This window comes from Castanea sativa, chromosome 2, assembly GCF_040712315.1.
Source record: "Castanea sativa cultivar Marrone di Chiusa Pesio chromosome 2, ASM4071231v1".
NCBI lineage: Eukaryota > Viridiplantae > Streptophyta > Magnoliopsida > Fagales > Fagaceae > Castanea > Castanea sativa.
Window position 1 is genome coordinate 38,574,314 of NC_134014.1, and position 21,946 is coordinate 38,596,259.

A 21,946-nucleotide genomic window follows, 5' to 3' on the forward strand; every position below is an offset into this window, starting at 1 on the left:
CCTTTGTAGGAGGAGCCCAAGACTAACCCATTTGCTTTTTGCAAATGATAGTTTGTTGTTTTGTAGGGCAAACAGACATGATTCCCTTAAGGTGTTGGAAATTTTAGCAACTTATGAAAGTGTTTCGGGGCAGCAAATCCACCGAAGCAAAACCTCTTTATTCTTTAGTAAGTCAACATCCGAGGAGGAAAAAAAAGAGATTAAGGAAGCATTTGGAGTTCTCAAAATTGTGCACTATGATAGGTACCTGGGGCTACCATCACTTATTGGGAAGAACAAAAAAGCAAGCTTCGATTACATAAAGGAAAGGATTTGGAGGAAATTACAAGGGTGGGAAGAGAAGTTGTTGTCATAAGCCGGTAGAGAAATCCTCATAAAAGCTGTGGTGCAAGCAATCCCAACATACACGGTGAGTTGTTTTATGCTTCCTCTAAGTCTTTGCCATGAAATTGAAGTTCTAATCTGTAAGTTTTGGTGGGGACAAAGGGGAGGCTGAAGGAAAATTCATTGGGTTAAATGGGGTGACATGTGTGACCCAAAGGCGGAAGGCGGGATGGGTTTTAAGGAATTATCGCTTTTCAATGAAGCTCTACTAGGCAAGCAAGTATAGAGGCTGCTGCATAATAAAAATTCTTTGTTCTATAGAGTTTTTAAATCAAGGTTCTTTCCAAATTGCACAATTATGGAAGCCAAAGAAGGTCATGGTGGGTCTTATGCACGGAAGAGCATCTTGAAAGCCAGGGGTATTATTCAAAAGGGGGCGAAATGAGGGGTGGGAGATGGAGAATCAATCAAAATTTATGGAGACAACTAGCTGCCTACTGCTTCCCTTTCTGGTGTACGCGACCCTCTACCATCAGAATTTCAAAATGCCTCAGTAAGATCTCTTATAAACCATCAGACTCGCACCTGGGATTTAGAGGTATTATCCACTGCTCTCACTCCATTTGAAGCTGACTTGGTTCAGAAAATCATTCTAAGCCGTGGACAATCAAGGGATGTTCTATTTTGGCCATTTGTGTAGTCAGGCATTTACTCAGTCAAGTCAGGTTACTATTTTCTCAAGTCTAAAGCTCACTCCACAATCACACAAGCTCAAGCTCTACCTAATCATCCCAAGCCACCTTGGAATCGGATCTGGAAGCTTAATCTGCCAAACAAAATAAAAAACTTCTTATGGAGAGCAGCCTGTAATGCACTGCCCACAAGTTCAGAGTTGGTCCGGAGATGCATCATCAACGATCCAATCTGCTCTTTATGCTCAAGTCACTTTAAGGATGTTTTACACGCCCTATGGTCCTGTCCGACTCTATAGGTCCTTCTCAAGTTAGGTCCTTCTCTTAGAAGGGCCTATAATGGCGTTTGACAAACGCCACTATAGGTCTTTTTTCTTTGGCCCTTATTAAAAAAAAGAGCCCAAAAAAAAAGTACCTATAGTAGCGTTTGATAAAAGCCACTATAGGTCTTTTTCCCTCTATACCTTATTTAAAAAATCCAACCATAATAAAAATAAAAAGTGCCTATAGGTCCTTGGAAGACTAGGACCTATAGTGGCGTTTTAAAAACGTTGCCATAGGCTCTTAGAAACGCCACTATAAGACTCCCTTAACGCCACTATAGGCCCAGTTTTTTGTAGTGTTTAGACTCAAGTTAGAGTATTATATTTTTATTTATTATTAATTTAGAATGTTACATATGTATACATATGCTGGTTTAGGGTTGATATAACTTATAACCATTTGAATGAAATCAACACTAAAACAAATGATTTAAATATCAAAATAAGAAATTAAAATTAAAAAAAAATTTTGAGAGACAAAATTAAATTTCTTTTAAGTGTACAAGTACAATTTATTTTTTAATCTTAAATTTAATTATATTATCAAAATATTTTTTATTAAGTCATGTAGGGGTGTCCATGGGTCGATCCAAGTCGGGTTTATGCCCAACCTACAACCGACCCGCTTACATCGGGTGGACGGCTAAACGACCCGCCGCCGACCACAGACGACCTTGGGTCAAGTCAGATTGGACACCAGTGGACAACGGTTGGGTCAGTCGGCCTCGTACTGAGTTACAATCACCAAATTTTCGCAGGATTAAAGCTCAAAATCAACACATCAAGCCCAGATTTGAGCAAAAATCATGGATCTAAGCAAAAATTGAAGAAAAACATCACATGAAGCTCAAATTTGTGCGACAAAATTCATCACTATCGCCGGATCTAAGTGAATTTTGAAGCACAAGCACCAAATCTTCGCCGGATCCAAGCTCAAAATCGCCGGATCCAAGCTCAAAATCGAAGCACAATCTTCATCTCATCACTGGATTTAAGGAAGAAAACCTACATCTTCACCGGATCTAACCAAAAACTACCAAACCTTCACCGAAAAATCAATGAATCTAAACGGATCTACATAACTTCTGCCTTCTTTCATGGGTTTCCTCGGTTGGATCGGGTATATCGGGTTTTGAAGAATAAAACCCGCCATCCAACCCGCGTCAGTCGGCTTTTGTGGGCGAAGACCCATCTCCGACCATCACCGACATCAGGTTAGTTTTCAATGATTATTTATATAAGATAATTTTCAATGATTATTTTTTTAAGTTTTTAAATAAGAAATTTGAAATATTACACAAATTGAGTTTCTATGGCAACAAAGTTGAGTATTTTCACAACATATTAAAACAAGGACAGGGATTTTTTGCATACAAGCCTGCAATAATTAACTGCAAATAGAGACAGGTGTTAAAAAGGAGAGAGAGAGAGAGAGACATGCAAGGGTCATGTGCAATGCACATGGCCCATTTTAAGAGTTAACTTCTCTCTCTCATGTTCAGACGGCACCCACACAAGGAGAAATTATACAATTCTTATGGTGGACCACATCACTTGTCCACCATTCTACTAAAAGACTCCTACTTGTTTAAAATTGTTGAGTCAATAATTAGTTTTTGTTTTAAAAAATTTTCTGACTCAACAATTTTTAAAAAGTGTGAGTCTTTGAGTGGAATAGTGGACAAGTGACGTGATATACCACGAGGGCCTTGTAATTTCTCCCACACAAGCCACCCTCTCTTTCTCTCCAGACCCACCTCTCTCTTTCTCTCTCATCCTCCTCTTCCCCCTTTGTTTTTCTCAGGACCCCCACACCGGCAAGAGAATCACATTTATGACAGGTTGATTTTTTGTTGTTACATGGTTTCTGAGAGAGTTTTATTTTGCATGAGTAGTGTTTGAAAAATTTTAATTATGGTATTGTTGCTTGGTTTTGTTTGGGTTTTGAGGGAATGGGAAGAGACCAGTGCTTTTTTATGGATTTTGTTTTGTTTGGTTTGTGAGAGAATGAAGATAATTACATTATGTTGTTTTGTTTTGAGGTAATTAGATTTTGAAAGCTTGTTTTTCTTATTGACTGGATTCATAGAAATTTAGGTGAAGATAAAAGATTTATTTTGCAGTATTGTTTGGTATTGAGGGGTTGCAATGATTCATTCATAAGGAATGCAGTCCCTTTTTTTAGGGATTTTGTGGGGAAATGTAGGGAAAGTAGTGTTTTTGTTTTGCAGATTATTTGATTGTGAGGTAATGACAGTTTGATTTTCAATTGTTTGGCCTTGAGGGGTCACATTGTTTTGGAGAATCATATTTATGACAGGCTGATTCTCTTTGATAGTCTGGAGTTCTTGAGGAAAACAAAGGAGGAGGAGGAGGAGTAAGGAGAAAGAGAGAGTGTGGCTTGTGTGGGTGCCATGACTGCCTTCTGAACATGAGAGAGAAGTAACTCTTAAAAAGGGTCATGTGCATTGCACATGACCCTTGCATATGTGTCTCTTTTTTCCCTGTTTGTAGCAACTGCTGCAGGGGTTGTGTGTAGGAAATTCTTGTCATTAAGGACACAAAGTACGTAAAAACATATCAAATATAATAGACCAAACTTAAATACTATTCTTTAGGTGTAAAGCACGGTTAAATTTAATGCCAAAATATTGTTTTCAACCCTAAAATTTGCATGAATTTTGTTCTAGATCTCTAAACTTTTAAAAAAAAAATACAATTTTTTCATCCATAAACAACATCAATTTCAGAAGTTCGTTTTCATCTTTAAATTATTAAAAATATAAAACAAATAAATTCATTAAATTTTTAGAATTTATGTAAAAAATGAAAAATTCATGTAAACTTTGGAGACAAGAACTATATTTTGGCATAAATTCAACACATGATTGCAATTGCATTGATCAATTAAGAATAAGTAATTTTATCTTGTTCGACAACAATTAAATTTAATGCAATTAATCACGCATTTTTCACAAGCCTTGTAACTCAATTTACACTCCCAAGTGTTTTCAACAATGATATGCAAAATTCAAATCCCCCCACCTCCAACTACTAAATTACCACCAAAAAAAATCAAGCAATTAATTCATAATATTAATTATAATATTTAATATAATTGAAGTTCATTCCGAAAATATTAACCATAATAAGTATTATACATGAAACATAACATAAATGCAACTAAAGATTCAACATACGAGTAGCACATCACGCGAGGAACTAGTATATTTAATAACTGTGAAGCAAGAATATTTTGAATTCATGTCAATCTGTCTTCACATTGAAGTTTCATTCAGATTCAGCCAGTTCGCTCCACGTATCTCCATAAGACCTAGGCCCATAAGTAAATTGGGAAGTCATTAAGATTTTTTTTTTCTTGCAAAAAATTAAAAAGAAAATTGTCACAGATATCACATTCTAGTCCAAAAGTTTGCATCTTCACAGATCCTAAAAACTTCATGAAACAATAGACCAAATTAAAAGGCATTTGATTTTACCTTAAAAGGAAAAATTCTACAGTCGAACAAGTATATTATGTTTGGTTTAATCGGATCAAGTTTAAAGATTCTTGTGAACAAATTCTAAAGTTACTATTATGCATACGAATTTGTTAAAATTGTAAGACTTACTTAAGATCCTCAGCCAACTCTCCCAAAGTCATAAATTTTGCTGTCCATCCTTTCTTGCGAATTATGTGATGGATTCTAGCTAACCTGTTAAAAAAAAAATCATTAGAATGAAAATAATAATTGAAACAACAAAATTTAATCAAATTGATTTTGAATAAATACCAAGATGCCTAAAAGGAACATCATGTCAATGCAAAATCTTTATAATAAAAGTCATACAATATATTAACAACCCAATAGGCATAAAAAAAAAAATGCAAATTCCAAGGGTTTTATTGTATTAATAGGACTTATTTACTATTTGGACTAGTACCATACTAGTAAGAAACCAAATACTACCAGTACAAGAAAGAGTTTTTTCTCCTTCTCTAAGTAGAGTTCATACAACCTCTTAAATACATTAAAAACCTATGTTTTCTGCTTTTTTTTTTTTTTTTTACAATCCCATAATCCTTTTTAAGCAACCCTAAACCCTGGATACACAAGTTCTCCAAACCCTAAACCCATAACTACTCTCCACTGGTAAGTTATAAATCCAACTGAAAGGTCTATATTATGCACCAACTAAACTCCAACGTAAACTCAAAATAGGACTATGAGTATATAAATAATTAGAACATGCAAGCACATGATGAGATTTCTTTGAATTATATGAAAGCATAGTAAAAACGAAAAACAGACATACTCGGATTTTTTTGCTCGTCTTTCAAACCTATAGACCAAGATGCAACACAATCAAATTAGTATCAACTCAGTAAAAGTCAACAATTAATTTAAATTAAATTAAAAAGTAAAACCAAAAGCAGAACTTGCCACGAGCTCACTATGTCTCCTGAATGGGCAAACACATTCCAAATTACCAGAGAATAAACTACAAAAAAAAAAAAAAAAAAAAAGAGTAGCGGAATTAGTGTTTGGGTTAGGGAATGAAGAAAAAGCAAAATCCAATTACTACATAACAAAAAAAAAACAAAAACAAAAACAAAACAAAACCCTAATCAATTAGCATAAATTCGTACCTATACAGAAACAATCCACCAATAATTGCTCAGTAAAAGTAAAATCCTCCGTAGAATCCTCCATTGTGTAATTTTAGAGATCGATCGTACAAGAAAAATCTGAAACACGATGCAACCCTACTGTTAGTGTTATTTTTTGGAGTGGGCGGTGCTGAACATCAACTATTTATTCTATTAAGTTTGGGGGCTGCGGTTTTTTTTTTTTTAATTATTATTATTATTATTATTATTATTATTATTATGGGTTAGGCCAGACTTCAGTAGATTGGGTCAACCTCAGCCTGGTCCATATTTGTGCCAAGTCACTGCTCTTCTTTTTGCTCAAATCTTCACTTGCTCTATCATGGTGGAACTCAGTTGCAACATGAAAAGACCAATGAAGCATGCGGCGTACTGCAATTGGCACAATCAATGAACACTGACAACCCCTCCAAACCTAAAATTGAGTTTGAAAAGTCCTACCTAACCCCCATCTTAGACTGAACATGACATGCACCTTTATGATTATGAGTTAGATTTAGGAAGACCACGTACTGGATAGAGCACTCAGGACAAATTTTGACTAAAAGATCTGTTTTCCATTCTTTATATAGTTTTCTGTTCATTGGTGGGGAAATTACTTTTCTTTTTCCACTCACTGTCATGAACCTGAAAATTGACTATGAAGCTGCTTCAAATATTATAGCCTACAAGAATCTTACCTTTGCTAGAATCCTAAACGCACGTTTTTATTAAAATCGTCAATTCACGTGTGTTTGGTATAACGATTTTACTAGAAATTGCATTATTTAAAACGTCAAATATTACGTTTTGAAACTGAGGTATAGAATAGCTTTTTGAAAAATTTCATTGAAAACGCAAATCACATTATACATTTTAAAGTTTGAATACCTAAAACACCCTTAAGTTTTTGCTATATGACAAAAACACCAGCTAGCAAATAACCTCACTGGTCACCCTCAAGCTTGCTGCTTGTCCGATGGCGAGCCACGTTAGGCCGTGGGGATCATGACCCCCCCCCCCCCCCTCCCAAAAAAAACTTCAAGCTTAATGTAATTTTAGCAACTTACCTAATCTGCACCACCATATAGTTGCAGACACTAGCTTTCGGCAGATGCATGCAGGGTAGGCACTTGCTAAATAAGCAGTCTTCACACTTTTCTTAGCTCATCTCCTTTAAATCTCCAGCATTCTAACTCTTCTACCTTTTTTCTCCCAGTTTTTCTTTCTTTATTTCTTCAGTTCTTCCGTCATTTTTAGGAAGCACAGAGAGTGACTTTTTGATTTTACAAAAGCAACATTTATCAATTACCCATCTACCTCCACCACGTGTATGGTTGAAACTAGAAGTCTCAAAACTTAGAGTCCCTAGGTGGTCAGGTAATGGTATGGGTCATAAACTCTTTTATGACTTTTCTTTTCTTTTGGCCACTTTTATGACTTTTCTTTTTCATCTTTATTTGTTAAATAAACATAACAAACTATTATTATACCTAATAAAAATATACAACAATACATCATGTAATTGGTTGTACTTAATTATATTTTTTTTTATATATTGGAATTTGGATCATGATTTAGCAGACAAACTAAATAGTATACAAACCAAACGCTAAGGTCTTTTTGGTAATTTGTACTGAAACAACAATTTTAGACTAATATTGTTCACAAAGTTTGCCAAACGTTTTATTGTGATTTTCAAAATTGTGTTTTCAAAACGCTTATTTTAAAAACGCTATTTCTGAAAACGCACTTTTTTAAACCACTTATCCAAACGGACCCGTAGTGTTATTAAGAGCGAATAACTTTATTATTATTATTATTATTATTAATATATACATCTTAAGTGGAGGAGGTGATTCAAACTTGGACTTGTAAACACTAGTAAGTACGAGTTATCATATTAATTAAGTTTTTGCAAAGCTTTTTTCATAGCTAAGTTTTCGACTTCTCACTCTTCCAAGGTCCAAGATGGTACAGGGAGCCTGAAGAGTCCGAGAAAAAATTCTTTATATCAGATTCTCTTCAGAGAATAAATTCATATCACCGCACTTTGTGGATGTTGGATCCCAATTCCTAAACATTAAGCCTAGCTAATACAGGCACCTTATAAATTCTCCCCCATTTTGTTTTCTTCCTTTTTCCACGGCATTTTTGTTTGTAAAATAAAATTTAATTTTCATTTCTCATGTCTCATGTCTCATGAATAAGAATCCTGAACTCTTATCTTTTTTCATAACATCAATAGGAAAAAGAAGCATCTACTGATAAGAGTCCAGAATATGTACACATTCAAAGCTAAAGCAGCCGGTTGTTTGGCTTTAGTCAAACTTCTATCATGAACTGTTAAAAAAAAAAAAAAAAAAAGCCTGTGTCTTTTCAAATGTATTATTGATTTCTTGTTTCAGAGCCTCCAATTGACAAGCCACTTGATTTTCCTTAATGCACAATTCTCCCAAATCCTTATACCAAAATTATTTGCTTCATTCCTAGTTGTCTTGCTTTCAGAATTTTCATTAGTCCTGTTCCAGACCAAACTCCCCTGGCCAGTCCTGTGGTCCTCTTGTCAATTCACTCACATTCCACACTAAATGATAATAATTGCTATCATTGAAATCAATCAGCTGGAAAGTGAATCATCCAGACTATCATCAATTTTATTTAGCTGAAAGTATGGGAAAAAGACAACACAAAACAACTTGGTAGCTATGGACTCAATGCCTTAGTCCAGAATCCATAATGCAAAAAAGAATTTGCCACTTGCAAGTATTAGTTCAGAATCCATAATGCGAAAAAGAAATTCTGATCATCAACATCCAAAGGTAGTACAATAGAATCTGACAGGATGGAAAGAATGTGCAACACTTGGTAGCCATGGACTCAATGCCTTAGTGGTGCTCGTGCTTCACCTCAAAAAGCCCATCAGGTCCTGGATCCCAAAAGAGAGACACCAAATAAATTTGTTTGACATGTGAATAATAAAATACAAAGATTTCTGAAAGTATCATCAAAAGAATATGTTTAAAGGACTGATAAGAAGGAAAAAATAAATCAATAGTCATGCTTCATTTAAATCCCAACAAAACTATTGCATATTAAATCAAAGTTTAAGTGGGGTTAATGGGTTACAGTATGAGCAATATGCTTAACCCTATTATACTCAAACCCAACAAACAGAAGCTTTCCAAGATAAAGCCCTAACCTTATTCCTAAATTTCTTTAGGGGGAATTACACAAAAAAAAAAAAATAATAATCAAAGTTTAAGTGGGGTTAATTTCCTAGGCAATCCCATTAAGGTGAAACTATTCATGAAAATAAGCTATATTTGGAATTTATGCATGACACTAGTTGCTTATTGCATACAGCCAAGAAATGACCAAGCCTTTGTACCTGACGACCATTAACAGCCATGGATTTGCTGCAATGGTTGCCCTGGTCGCAATGACAGCATCCATCCTTCCCTTTATCTCTGCCAAATCAGCAATGATAATGTTGATTCCCTCATTAACAATGACCACGTTACGATCAATCTGTTCAACTTTCTGCTCCAGACTTCCCAGCCTTTTGGAAATTTTGGAAAAGCAGTAGGTAGAAAGTCCAAGAGCTAAAATCTGGGCTCCACCCTGAAAGTAACCCTTATATTTGGAGAACCACAATGCAAAACGAGCAGCTTGAAAGAAAAGACCAGCAGCAGGCCTATATAGAAACAACAACAAAAATAATTAAATTAAAATACTTGTCAAATTGGAATTAGAATCTTCCCCCTCTCTCTCCTCGAGCTCTCTAACCAAAGGAAATGGAGCTTCATGACAAAAACCAGCAAGAAGAAATAGAAATAGAAAGAAATTACCTAATGAGACCGGATTTTGGAATGTTGCTAATTGGAGGAGTACTTTTCGGGAGGCCTCCACCAACAACTGAGCCATTTCCTCCGGTTTTCTTACGCTTGAAAATGCCAGTAAGAGCCCTCCACGCCAATCGAGCGGACAACCGAGCAGTAGCAGACATCTAGTAGAAATTGAAATGCTATCAAAATAAAATGATCAATACAAGTCAAAAAGACAATTTATAAGAGTAATCAATTTAAACAGAATTATTATTTGTTAAAACTGAAATCAAAATTTAAGAGTTCTCAATTTAAACAGAGTTATTCTATCACAATTGAAATGCTATCAAACTGATTAATACAAGTCAAAAAGAATATTTAAGAGTTCTCAATTTATACAGAATTATTCAGGTAAAATTGAAATGATATCAAAATATTAATACAAGTCAAAAAGAAAATTTAAGAGAGAATCTGAGAGGAAGAGTGAGGGAGAACCTGAGACTGAGACGAATTCTTCTGTAATAGGTAAAATTGCAAAGCTATAAAAACGATTAATACAAGTCAGAAAGAAAATTCAAGAGAGAATCTGAGAGAGAGAACCTGAGACTGAGACGAATTCTTCTGTGATTCGTAAAATTGCAAAGCTATCAAAATGATTAATACAAGTCAGAAAGAAAATTCAAGAGAGAATCTGAGAGAGAGAGAGAGAGAGAGAGAGAGAGAGAACATGAAAGTGAGAGACAACCTGAGACTGAGCTAAGACCGAGAGAGAACCTGAGACAGAGAGAGGAGCTTGCCTGAGATGCCCCGAAGTGGTTCTGAGGTTGTCCTCAATTTTTCAAATTTAAATCTTTTGTCCTGGCGCTAAAATGTGAGAGTCGGTTAGATTTTTCTTTTTCTTTTTCTTTTTTTTTCAATTAGAAATTTTATTTTTAATAATAATAGTATTCGAAACAAAACAATTAGGCTTGGCGCTAAAATGTGAGAGTCGGTTAGATTTTTCTTTTCTTTTTTAATTAGAATTTTTATTTTTAATAATAATAGTATTCAAAACAAAACAATTAGAGTGCTATTTAAATTAAAATTCCTTTTCTCTAGCTCTTTATATCCTTCAGTTCTTTCTAATTTATTTATATAAAATTCAAATCTGAAAAGTGAAGTGAAATAGAAACAGTATAAAAGTAATATATAGATAGAAATAGTTTAAAAGTAATATATATATTAGAAATGGGATTCAAGTGGTTGAATCATGAGCGGAAGGTTGACACGTGCCGAAACAAACGACAATTCTTTTGCCACCTGAGGCATTAATTTGCCTACTAAAATATCGCTTGTTTCAACCCAAGACCCCAACATCACAATTCCATTTTTGTTGGTGCTTGAAACAATTTTGTCTTCTCCATATTACTATATCTCTAGAGTCAATGATTTTATACGAGAAACTTCTACACTCAATCACTTCCTGCCATTTCTCTTCAATTTTCTGTTAAGGTCTATCCTCTACTCAAATTGGAACAGTGATCAATTTCTAGGTTTATTAAAAAAGTTGTGAGTATGATTAATTTAAATAACAATTCTAAAAACAAAACAAAAACAATAATTGATTTTTTCCATTTATATAAACAATAGTATAATTATGTGATTTAAATCTTTTTTATTAAATTATGTTTTTCATATATAAATAAATAAATATATATATATATATATAACTATGTATTGTTGTTGAATGCAAAGTTCATTATATATTCTATTACATAAAACTTATAAAAATAGAAAATACTTTTAAGTAACACATGTAGTATTTAACCTACAAATTTTACATTATATTTTTATAAAATAATTATATTAAATTTTCCCATGAATTGCATAAGTCAAAATGTCCATGCTCATTTTCTAATCAAGGTGCCTACAACCACACCCAAATCCACAATTAATTTCACAACTTGCTTAGGTGTTAAATTTTAGTACTTACATAGGACCAGTGTGGGTACTTGATGATAAAAAAAATTAGGTACACCAATTAGAATTCACAAGGCAATACATAAACATGTTGCGAATTTAGGTGTAGAGTTGGGTGTGTCTCTAGAATTTACTTTTGCAAAACATTGGAACATTGACTGCACTAAAAGGACAAACTAGACATGCACACAAACAGTGTAAGTTCAACATAACAAATTTCCAGCATAATATATTGCCCTGATTTCCACATAATTTTCAAAAATGTACGGTTTCCAACACTATCAGGGTTTGTTTAGTATAGCTTATTTTTCAGCTTTTTGAAAATGGAGTTGTTTGAAATAGTTGTACCTCAAAAAATAATTTACTACACTGATAAAACTGTGAAGCGGCCAAAATGTCCATGCTCATTTTGTAATATTTTCTTTGGTTTGGCCTGGTACAGTTTAGTCTCCGAAGTTTCAATTATCATGTCTATACCTTGAACATTTAAATTTTTGATCAATTTGGCTACTAAATTGATATAACACTCTTTAACTCCATGGCTTAAAGCACTACTTCAGATGCCAAATGGCCACTAAATCTAACAATGTAGCATGCAGATTAGGAGATACAAAAAGATTCTAGTAACCTTCACTAATAACATTATCGCCAAAACATAATTGTTGCAACCAAACCAATGCATTAGACCCAATGAAACATTCTGTCAACAATATAAGAAGCAGGGTCCAGTAACAAAGTAACAGCAGATCCCAAGCCAAATTTAGGCACTACAGTATAAGATCTTCTGAACCTATGTTACCATTAGTCCAGTTTCGCCAAGATAGCATGAGTACTTTCTATTGTATTTGTGAAAATAATAGCAGAAGCCACTTCAAGATGCAGCAAAAATAAATTCAAAATTGATTCTAATGGATTCAATTTTAATGCGGGGCCAATTTAAGATTGCATTCACAAATGACAATCTTCTCAATAAATTCTCATGTAAAGTCCACACTAAATTAACTACAGAACCACTGAAAAAAGATTTTGGAAACTCATGAAAAAAATAATTGTATTATCTTATATCATGTGATCTGATTTACGAACTTCTATTTGTTGACCTCTTCATATTCTTCTTCTGGGGGCTGCTCGTCACCCTGATATCCTCCCGAGGACGATCTTCCTGAGCCTTTAGACATGTGCTCTCCAATCTTTGTAACAGCTTTATTTGCAGCATCAACCTTCACCTTGATCTCATCGATATTTTCATTGGACATTGCTTTCCTCAGATCCACAACGGCAGCCTCTATTTCTGATGCAACCTCAATAGGAATCTTGTCCCTGTACTCACCCAAGCATTTTTCGATGCTGTATATGGTTGTGTCAGCGCTATTTTTAATATCAATCAAAGTTTTTCTATCCTGATCTCTTTGAGCATGCATCTCAGCCTCCTTGACCATCTTTTCAATCTCAACCTCAGAGAGCCCTCCAGAGGATCGGATTGTAATCTGCTGTTCTTTACCTGTTGACTTATCCTTAGCAGAAACCGTAACAATTCCATTTGCATCAATATCAAACATCACCTCAATTTGTGGCATGCCTCTAGGTGCAGGAGGAAGACCAACTAGCTCAAACTCACCCAAAAGCTTGTTGTCAGCTGCCATTTCACGCTCACCTTGGAGAACTTTGATTCCTACCTGAGTTTGATTGTCTGCAGCAGTAGAGAAGACCTGAGACACAAATGCATGAAAATCAAAATTTAAACCTTATATTCTTACAGCTAGGTGCAACACAGTGTTCAAGTACACTAGCAAAAACAAACACTAAAAGAAAATAAGAATTAAAAGCAAAACGTTGATAAGATAACCTCCTTTTGTTAGAATCCAGTCTCCTACAAATGGCATTGGCATGCCCTGCCAAGGGTTGGGTTAATCTATGCATTCTAAATACAACTGTCTATCTACTGATTTTACAACATATATGAGTATAGATATAGTCTTCTCATCAAGCAGACAGGTCAAATAATTATGTTATAGTATTAACTTTTTAATTTAAGTCTACTACTTCTCAGTTCTCACCCTGATCCTAGTTTTCTGGAATTTGCATTTTAGTAGATAAACTGACCTGTGACTTCTTGGTAGGGATGGTTGTGTTCCTGTTGATCAACCTCGTAAAGATGCCTCCAAGAGTTTCAATGCCAAGTGATAAAGGAGTCACATCCAACAGAAGCAACTCCTTAACATCTCCACGAAGGATACCACCTTGAATTGCAGCTCCCATAGCAACTGCCTCATCAGGATTTACTCCTTTGCTTGGGGGCTTCCCAAAGATTTGTGTAACTATCTCTTGTACCTTGGGAACACGGGTCATCCCTCCCACAAGAAGAACTTCATTCACATCCTTGACTGATATCCCAGCATCCTTTACACAGTTGTTGCATGGATTTTTGGTCCTCTCAATCAAGTGATCCACCAAAGTCTCAAACTTTGATCTGGTCAGTGTGATATTAAAATGTTTAGCACCAGAAGCATCGGCAGTTATAAATGGAAGGTTGATATCAGTCTGACTTGTAGATGAGAGTTCTATCTTAGCCTTTTCAGCTGCTTCCCGAAGCCTCTGCAGTGCCATCTTGTCCTTTGAAAGATCAATCTCATCAGTTCTCTTAAACTCATTCACCAAGAATTCTAGAAGTGCATTGTCAAAGTCCTCCCCTCCCAAAAAAGTATCTCCATTTGTAGCTTTGACCTGTTAAAAAGACTATTAGCTGACTCATTTACGATGAAGAAACAACATAGCAAAAATTGAGTGATGCATACCTCAAAGACACCATTTGATATTTCCAGGATTGAAACATCAAAAGTTCCACCTCCAAGATCAAAAACAGCTACAAGGCCTTCTTCGCTGTTTAGCCCATAAGACAGTGCAGCAGCAGTTGGTTCATTAATGATTCTTTGGACATCTAGACCAGCAATTCTTCCAGCATCCTTTGTTGCTTGCCTCTGTGCATCATTAAAATAAGCTGGAACAGTGATCACAGCTTTAGAAACTGTTTTACCAAGGTATGCCTCAGCAGTTTCTTTCATCTTGGTAAGAACAAATGCCCCAATCTGTTCTGGAGAGTACTGCTTTCCATTGGCTTCAAGCCAAGCATCTCCAGCAGGGCCTCTAACAATCTTATAAGGCACCATCTTCATTTCTTTTTGTATTTGAGGGTCATCAAATCGTCTCCCTATGAGACGTTTGGTACCAGAAAATGTGTTAGATGGGTTGGTCACACCCTGACGTTTGGCTGGGGTTCCCACAATCAGCTCCCCTTTCTTGTCAAAGGCAACCACTGACGGTGTGGTTCGAGCACCTTCAGCATTCTCAATAACTTTGGGATTCTGCAGAAAATATCAGTGAAATAGCCAAAGAAAATTATCATGGAAAATTAACAATAAGGAAGGAAATTAATTTTTTTTACATACTCAAAAAAGTTAAAATGAGGATGAACAAACCTTTCCCTCCATAACTGAAACACATGAATTGGTGGTACCCAAGTCAATTCCAACAACATCGCTGCCAATGGGCCTAGAACTGTGTATGGTTTAAAATAAAATCATCAAAGAGGCTTGCATTGGAAACATGCAATAAACTGCAGAAAGAAGAGATATACCTAAAGGGTCTTGCCAAGGATGCCCATTTGTTAACAAAAGGAGAGGTAGCAAATGATGTCTTGGCACTGCCACCTATGAACTGTGGGAGTAACAAGGCGCAAGAAGATTTTTATGATCAAAATAGTCACATGCATGAGACTTCGCAAAACATGGATTAATAAAAATAACATTAGGATATGTAAAACCTTCCACATATTTGAGAAAAAATATAACTCAGTTGAATAATGAAACAATGAAGAATGCATCTGTTAACTAAAAAAGAAAATAAATAACAGATTCCAAAATTAAAAAATCATCAACAACAAGAAATCAACTACAATGACTAATCCGATTACAATCTATCATCGAATAGATTTCAAGGTAGGAACTTTTTAGTTTTCTTCGTTTTCCCAGCCAATAAAAAAAAATAAAAACAGAGGATTTCCATTCTGTAACAAAGACAAAAGGGGGAAAAAAGAATAAAGGAATACAACTTACGGATCTGCAAGCTGCTAAAGAAGAAGTTCGAAGCTTCTGATGCCTTAGAGACCGAAGAAGGACAGAAGTGGCCATAACTGAAGAAATGGTTGACTAGAATGTGGGGTTTAAGAATCGGGTTTTAGAGCATGAGAAAGAAAGAGAAACGTATGGTGCTCTTGCAAAGGGTTTTAAAGACAAGGCATGAAAGTTTTCTTGGGCAGCACGAATAACACAAGTACACAGGAGTGAGGCAAAAGTTATCCCCATATATAAATGATGAGAATACTGACCACAATTATTTTTTTTAACCTTAATTGGGGCTATTGAATTTATGAGTGTAATTTTAGCACAATTATCATTCCGAAATTATTTTATGCAATAAACTTGTTGTTAAATTGTGAATCGTATAGTGTATCGTAACGTATATTATCTTATATTGTAAGATACACAAATATTTTATAAAATTTATAAAAAAAAATTATATATGTATATATAAACACATATATAAAGGTATATTCATTAGAAATTTTGAATATATTCAACTAATAACTAATTTATTAATCACATATGTAATAATATTTAATAAGCTAACTAAATAAATCAAACTAGCATGTGTTTATGACATACATATTCAAATTAATTAAACTCAAAAGTGGTGTGTCTTTGTGTTAAAACTCATTACTCTCTTTCTCTCTCCCTTATGTGTGTGTGTGTTTGTTTCTCAAAAAAAAAAAAAAAAAAGTGGTAATACATTACAAACCACCCACAATAATAATTTCTTTTTATCATATTCATCATCTTGTCTAATCAACTCCATCTCAAGTCAATGTTATCATCATGTTTATCATTTTGCAAGCTTGTCTATTCATTAAAATTGTCTTCATCATCATCAATATTTAATATCACTTCTTGTTCTCTTAGTTTAATAATTTTTAAAAAAATATTTGTTCCTGGCATTCTAATTTCTTAGACTTATAAGAATAATGAAAAAAATAAAAAATAATTATATTCTCAATTAATAATTTATTCATAGTATAGAAAATAAATTTGTAAATATGAAAGTGAAGTATAAATGTGTATCCCAAACTTTGTAGGAGAAAGAGGGGGAAAAAAACTTATGGACATGTTATTTTATCAAGCTAAATTAAATAACTTAGTAATTTTGTGTTAAAAACAAGTCTAATAACTTGTTCAATTCAAATAAAAGTACATATTTTTTTAAAAAGATTAAGCACATATCTGTGAATCGTACGATGCATACGATTTTACACAATATGCACAATATATCGTACAATTCATGAGCATTTCTGATACACCCTTACAACACGTAACTTTTTACACACGATACAATACGTATCGTGTATCATACGATACTGACAACTATTTAGGTATCAATTGGAATTTGGACCGATAAGTGGCTCAATGAACCGAACACCTTCAAAGTCTTATCTCAACCAAATACACTACCAACACAAGCAAAGGTTAGTGCTCTCATTGATCCTCTAACATGCGAATGGCAGGCTAAGCTAGTGAAGCAAATTTTTATTTCAATCAATGCTTAAGCTATTCTTAAATTACCCTTTAGTGCTTGCTTGCCAATGGATATATTATTATATTGAGCTAACAGGTGAATGTGGATGGGGCGGTTTTTGCTTAGTCTCGACAGGCGAGTGTCGGTTTGGTAATTTGAGATCATGAGGGCAAAGTTATGGCTACTTCAAGTAGAAGGTTTCATCAACCATTGGGCCCCTGGAGATTGAAGCGCAAGCCATGGAGGTATGAGTGTCTTTTGCTTGGGATGTTGGTCTAAAAGATGTGGTCTTTGAATGTGATTCTAAGATAGTAGTTGATACTCTTTTGGGATAATACACACCACCTGTGGTTGTCTCAAACTTCTAGCTAGGGTAGCTCTAAAGCTCCTAGATTTCCTATCAATAAAAGTCTCCCATGTAAAGCATCAAGGCAACATACCAACTCATATTTTGGTGAAATATGTGACTGATATAGATAATAGTGATAATTATGTAATGTGAATAGAGGAAAATCTGCCACTAATTGAGTCAGCTATTACTCATGATATACTGAATTTATCTTTGTCTTAATAAAGTTACAAGGTGAACGTGGATGGGGCGGTTTTTGCTTAGTCTCGACAGGGCGAGTGTAGGTGTGGAAATTTGAGCTCATGAGGGAAGAGTTACGGTTACTTTAAGTAGAAGATTTCATCAACCGTTGGGGCTGTTGGAGATTGAAGTGAAAGCCATGGAGGTATGAGTGTCTTTTGCTTGGGATGTTGGTCTAAAAGATGTGGTCTTTGAATGTGATTCTAAGATAGTAGCTGATACTCTTTTGGGATAATACACACCACCTGTGGTTGTCTCAAACATTCTAGCTAGGGTAGCTCTGAAGCTCCTAGACTTCCAATCAATAAAAGTCTCTCATGTAAAGCGTCAAGGCAAAATCCCAGCTTATATTTTGTATATGAATGATATAGATAATAGTGATAATTATGTAATGTGAATAGAGGAAAATCCACCAATGATTGAATCAGCCATTACTCATGATGTATTGAATTTATCTTCATCTTAATAAAATTACAAGTTTTTAATAAATTTAAAAAAAAAAAAACTAAAAAGTATTAGGTATTGTGGACATTTATGTATTTTAAATATAAATGTACTTTGAAGGATCATTGGAGGTGTAATAGATTATGAAATCACAGTATCTTTTTTAGTGGTTGTTGAGAACCTTGAGGTAAAGATTTTTTATTTTTAGACTTCGAAATTGGTGTATTGTTATTTGTAGAAAAAGAAAAAATAAAGAAAAATATGCCCTTTTGCAGGCTTATGATTGTGTTAAAAATTGTTTTTTTTTGGGTTTTTTTTTTATTTTTATAAATTCCAACTTTTTTTTTTGAGAATTTATAAATTCCAACTTAAAATACTAACAACCAATCAAATTATAAAACTATACAATAACATAGAAGATGAAATTCATGCCCTACAAAAAAGTTAAATAGCCACTTTAATGCAAATCTAAAACCCAAAACACCCCCCTCCACACACACACATATATAAACAAATAAATTAATAATTTTAAAACAGAAGTTTAGAGAAATTATGTCATATCTATTACTTTCTAACTTACAACACATTCAACACAATTCCTAAATCATGTAGGATGGTAAACATGACTTGCTTGTAGAATTTATTGGAGCACGATATAATTTTGTATTTATCAATACTCATGGATTGTTGATTTATCTTAAACGAATTACATTTTGCATTTAACATATGCTTGAATTTTCCAAGATTAATTATTATTTGTAATATTTCTTTCACGATAAAATTAAATTCCGCACAAGGCAAGTTTAACACTAGTTAAACTCCCTCAAGTTAGACTTATGCAAATCTATCGAGAAGCCAATAAAAATGCAGACATGTTAGCCAAAAGAGGATGCCCTTAAGGTGAAGATTTTGTTGTTTTTGATGCCAATAAATATGGAAACTTCTCTTTTGTTAAGCTTTGATGTTTATGGTTTGTACGGTAATAGAATGTCTACCGCTTGTGTCTTTTGGATGGTTTTTTTTTTTTAATGTTAATCTCCTTATTACCAACAAATAAGAATTATTAAAAACAAAGTAGAGAAAGTAAAAAGTAAAAATCAGTAAAAATGTTATCATTAAAAATCAGTTGATTAATGTGTACATATCCAAGAATATTAATAAAAAAAATGTACATCCTCATTCCATGGAACACATGTAACATGTTATGTTAAGTTTAAATTATTATATAACTTTAGAATTGTATCATTTGTTTTTCTTTCAAAATATAAGTATAATGTCTATATTAGAGAAACTTAAATTAAGTTAATATTTTGAATATTTATAATATTTATTGCTTTTTTAGAGCTCATGTCTCCAATTTATAATGCTTATTTTGTTTGTATTTTTTACTACAAAACTAAAGAGTTTGGATCTAACAGAATAAAATTTCATACTTTTCAACCCATAAATTAAGAATAAATATATAAATTTTGAGCCCGAAACTAAAAGGAAACCTACAAAAAAAATCAATTTGAGACCCATTTAATCCAAAATGGACCAATGAGGACTGAAAGAGACCGATTGGACCAAATGAAACCGAAGTAAACCAAATGGACCAAAGTGGACCAAATAAAATTTTTTTTTTAATGTTGTTGATGTGAAACTAACTAATCATGTCATTTTGTAATTTTTTTTTTTGATACTATTAAAAATTTAAATGAAAACATTCATAAGATGTATTATATTATTTGAAAGATTGTGTTGTTTGATTAACATTAATTTAAAAAATGTTTAAATAACTTCATGTACTAATAAATTTGGACAAAATAATTAAATTTAGTTATTTACTAATAGATTTTGCTTCTGAAATGGAGTGAAGCGGATGTAGTAAAAATAAATATTACACTTAAACTTTTAGACTTATATGTATGAGATAGGTTCAATTTATACCTGGTGTAATTTTAAAAAGTTACACATTTTTTAAACCATTAGATTTAAGTAGATCTAACGGTTAAAAAAAATACTATAATTATTGCAAATATTCAGATTAGAATCTAATTAATTACCCTCGTTTATTACCTTTTAAACCCAAAAAAAGTTTGACTTCTGACTCTCTCTCTCATTTATGTTTCTCTCTCTCTCTCTCTCTCTCTCTCTCTCTCTCTCTCTCTCTCTCTCTCTGTTTCTCTCTCTACGTTTCTCTCTCTCTTCTCCTGTACCACCTCCACAAGTTGCAAGCAAAAAGAAAGGAAAAAAAAAGAAGAAGAAGCAAAATGGCATACAATGATGCTATTGCTGGCATACCATATCATAAGCAATTGGTTAGTTCAAGACCATCCTTGAAGATCAATCTTAGATGCTTAGTGATGGTTGTGGGTGTTGGAATGCAAAAGTGTGTTCTATGTCAACTTTCATATGCAACTTACTTGCTCCTTCAGTTACCATTTCCCTTTTCTTTCTTCTTTTAGAGCTTGTAAGAAATTAATCTTGTTACTGCAAAGGATTATGAGATAACTCTAGAGTTCAAAATCGTGATAGCAATTCAACCTTTTAGACTTTGGTGATGCATAAAGTTTAATTAAGGAACCTGAATGCCATAAAGTCATGGTCCTGCCTTTTGTCATTCCTGCTTGCATGCATGTGATCGATATTTTGCATCACTTAAAGGAACCTGTCAATTTTATGTTAGTAGAACTATAAAACATTATCAGTACTTTGGACCACCTATAAGCATGCACAGGTTTAGCCAAAAAAAATTAGATAAAGGTATTTAGGGTGGTTTAAAGGGATTTTGCCTTGGTATCCTGTACTTACTAGAATGGTGCAGGATTGGCAAATGACTTTTATATCAGGCCTTCTAAAAGCTCATGCTATGACTTTCACATTGATCCTATGACAACTTTGTATTAGGAACAATAACCCAATCAAGTCGTGACTTATATTTTCTTACAATGGGACAAGACAACGACTTTGAAATACTACGATCTTCTTGATAAAAACATAAATGAACCTAATTTTGTACTATTGCCATTTCTATTGGAAAAGAAAATAACTTAGCACATAAATTATAAGATATCAAATCATTACATTTTTTTTTCTTGAATAATCGTGCTGATCAAAATCTCTTCCACCTTCAAAACTTGTTTGTCAATCGTGGTGATCAAAAATCCCATTATGCAAGCAACAGCTGTGGCTTTTTTTTTTCCCATCTGCCGGCAACTTGGCCGTGGAGGTGGAAGAGCAGTGAAGGAGAAAGAAAGAGAGAGAAACGTGTAGTTGAGGAGAAGGAGAGAGATGTATACCTTTTTTTAGGTTTAAAGATAGCTGTGGAATGTAATAAATAAGGGATAATTAATGAGATCTTAATTAGAATATTACCATTAATGAGTATCTTTTTTTACCGTCGGATCTACATAAATATAATGGTTTAGAAAATGTGTAATTCTAAAAAGTTACACCATGTGTAACTTGAACCCATCTCTCTCTCTCTCTCTCTCTCTCTCTCTCTCTCTCTATATATATATATATATTTA

The 21,946-nt window shown here is 33.8% G+C and overlaps 2 protein-coding genes and 1 long non-coding RNA gene across 3 annotated transcripts; all 3 read right to left on the reverse strand.

Moving 5' to 3' along the window:
• Positions 1-4,538: 4,538 nt before the first annotated feature.
• On the reverse strand, positions 4,539-5,856 carry LOC142623516 (uncharacterized). The gene is made up of 4 exons (XR_012842160.1): positions 5,785-5,856; positions 5,657-5,683; positions 4,972-5,055; positions 4,539-4,673 (listed from the first exon to the last, which is right to left on the reverse strand). It is a non-coding gene; the product is annotated as an uncharacterized LOC142623516 (long non-coding RNA).
• Positions 5,857-8,600: 2,744 nt separating this feature from the next.
• Positions 8,601-10,661, reverse strand: LOC142623444 (uncharacterized). Its single transcript, XM_075796862.1, has 5 exons — positions 10,563-10,661; positions 10,313-10,461; positions 9,842-10,017; positions 9,382-9,687; positions 8,601-8,919 (listed from the first exon to the last, which is right to left on the reverse strand). Exons 3-5 carry the CDS (start codon positions 9,997-9,999, stop codon positions 8,913-8,915), a joined length of 471 nt encoding a protein of 156 aa, XP_075652977.1. The 5' UTR covers positions 10,000-10,017; positions 10,313-10,461; positions 10,563-10,661; the 3' UTR covers positions 8,601-8,912.
• Positions 10,662-12,703: 2,042 nt separating this feature from the next.
• On the reverse strand, positions 12,704-16,015 carry LOC142625983 (heat shock 70 kDa protein, mitochondrial-like). The gene is made up of 6 exons (XM_075799739.1): positions 15,889-16,015; positions 15,411-15,490; positions 15,253-15,331; positions 14,572-15,138; positions 13,880-14,500; positions 12,704-13,485 (listed from the first exon to the last, which is right to left on the reverse strand). The coding sequence occupies exons 1-6, from the start codon at positions 15,961-15,963 to the stop codon at positions 12,865-12,867; spliced, it is 2,043 nt and encodes a 680-aa protein (XP_075655854.1). The 5' UTR covers positions 15,964-16,015; the 3' UTR covers positions 12,704-12,864.
• Positions 16,016-21,946: the final 5,931 nt, after the last annotated feature.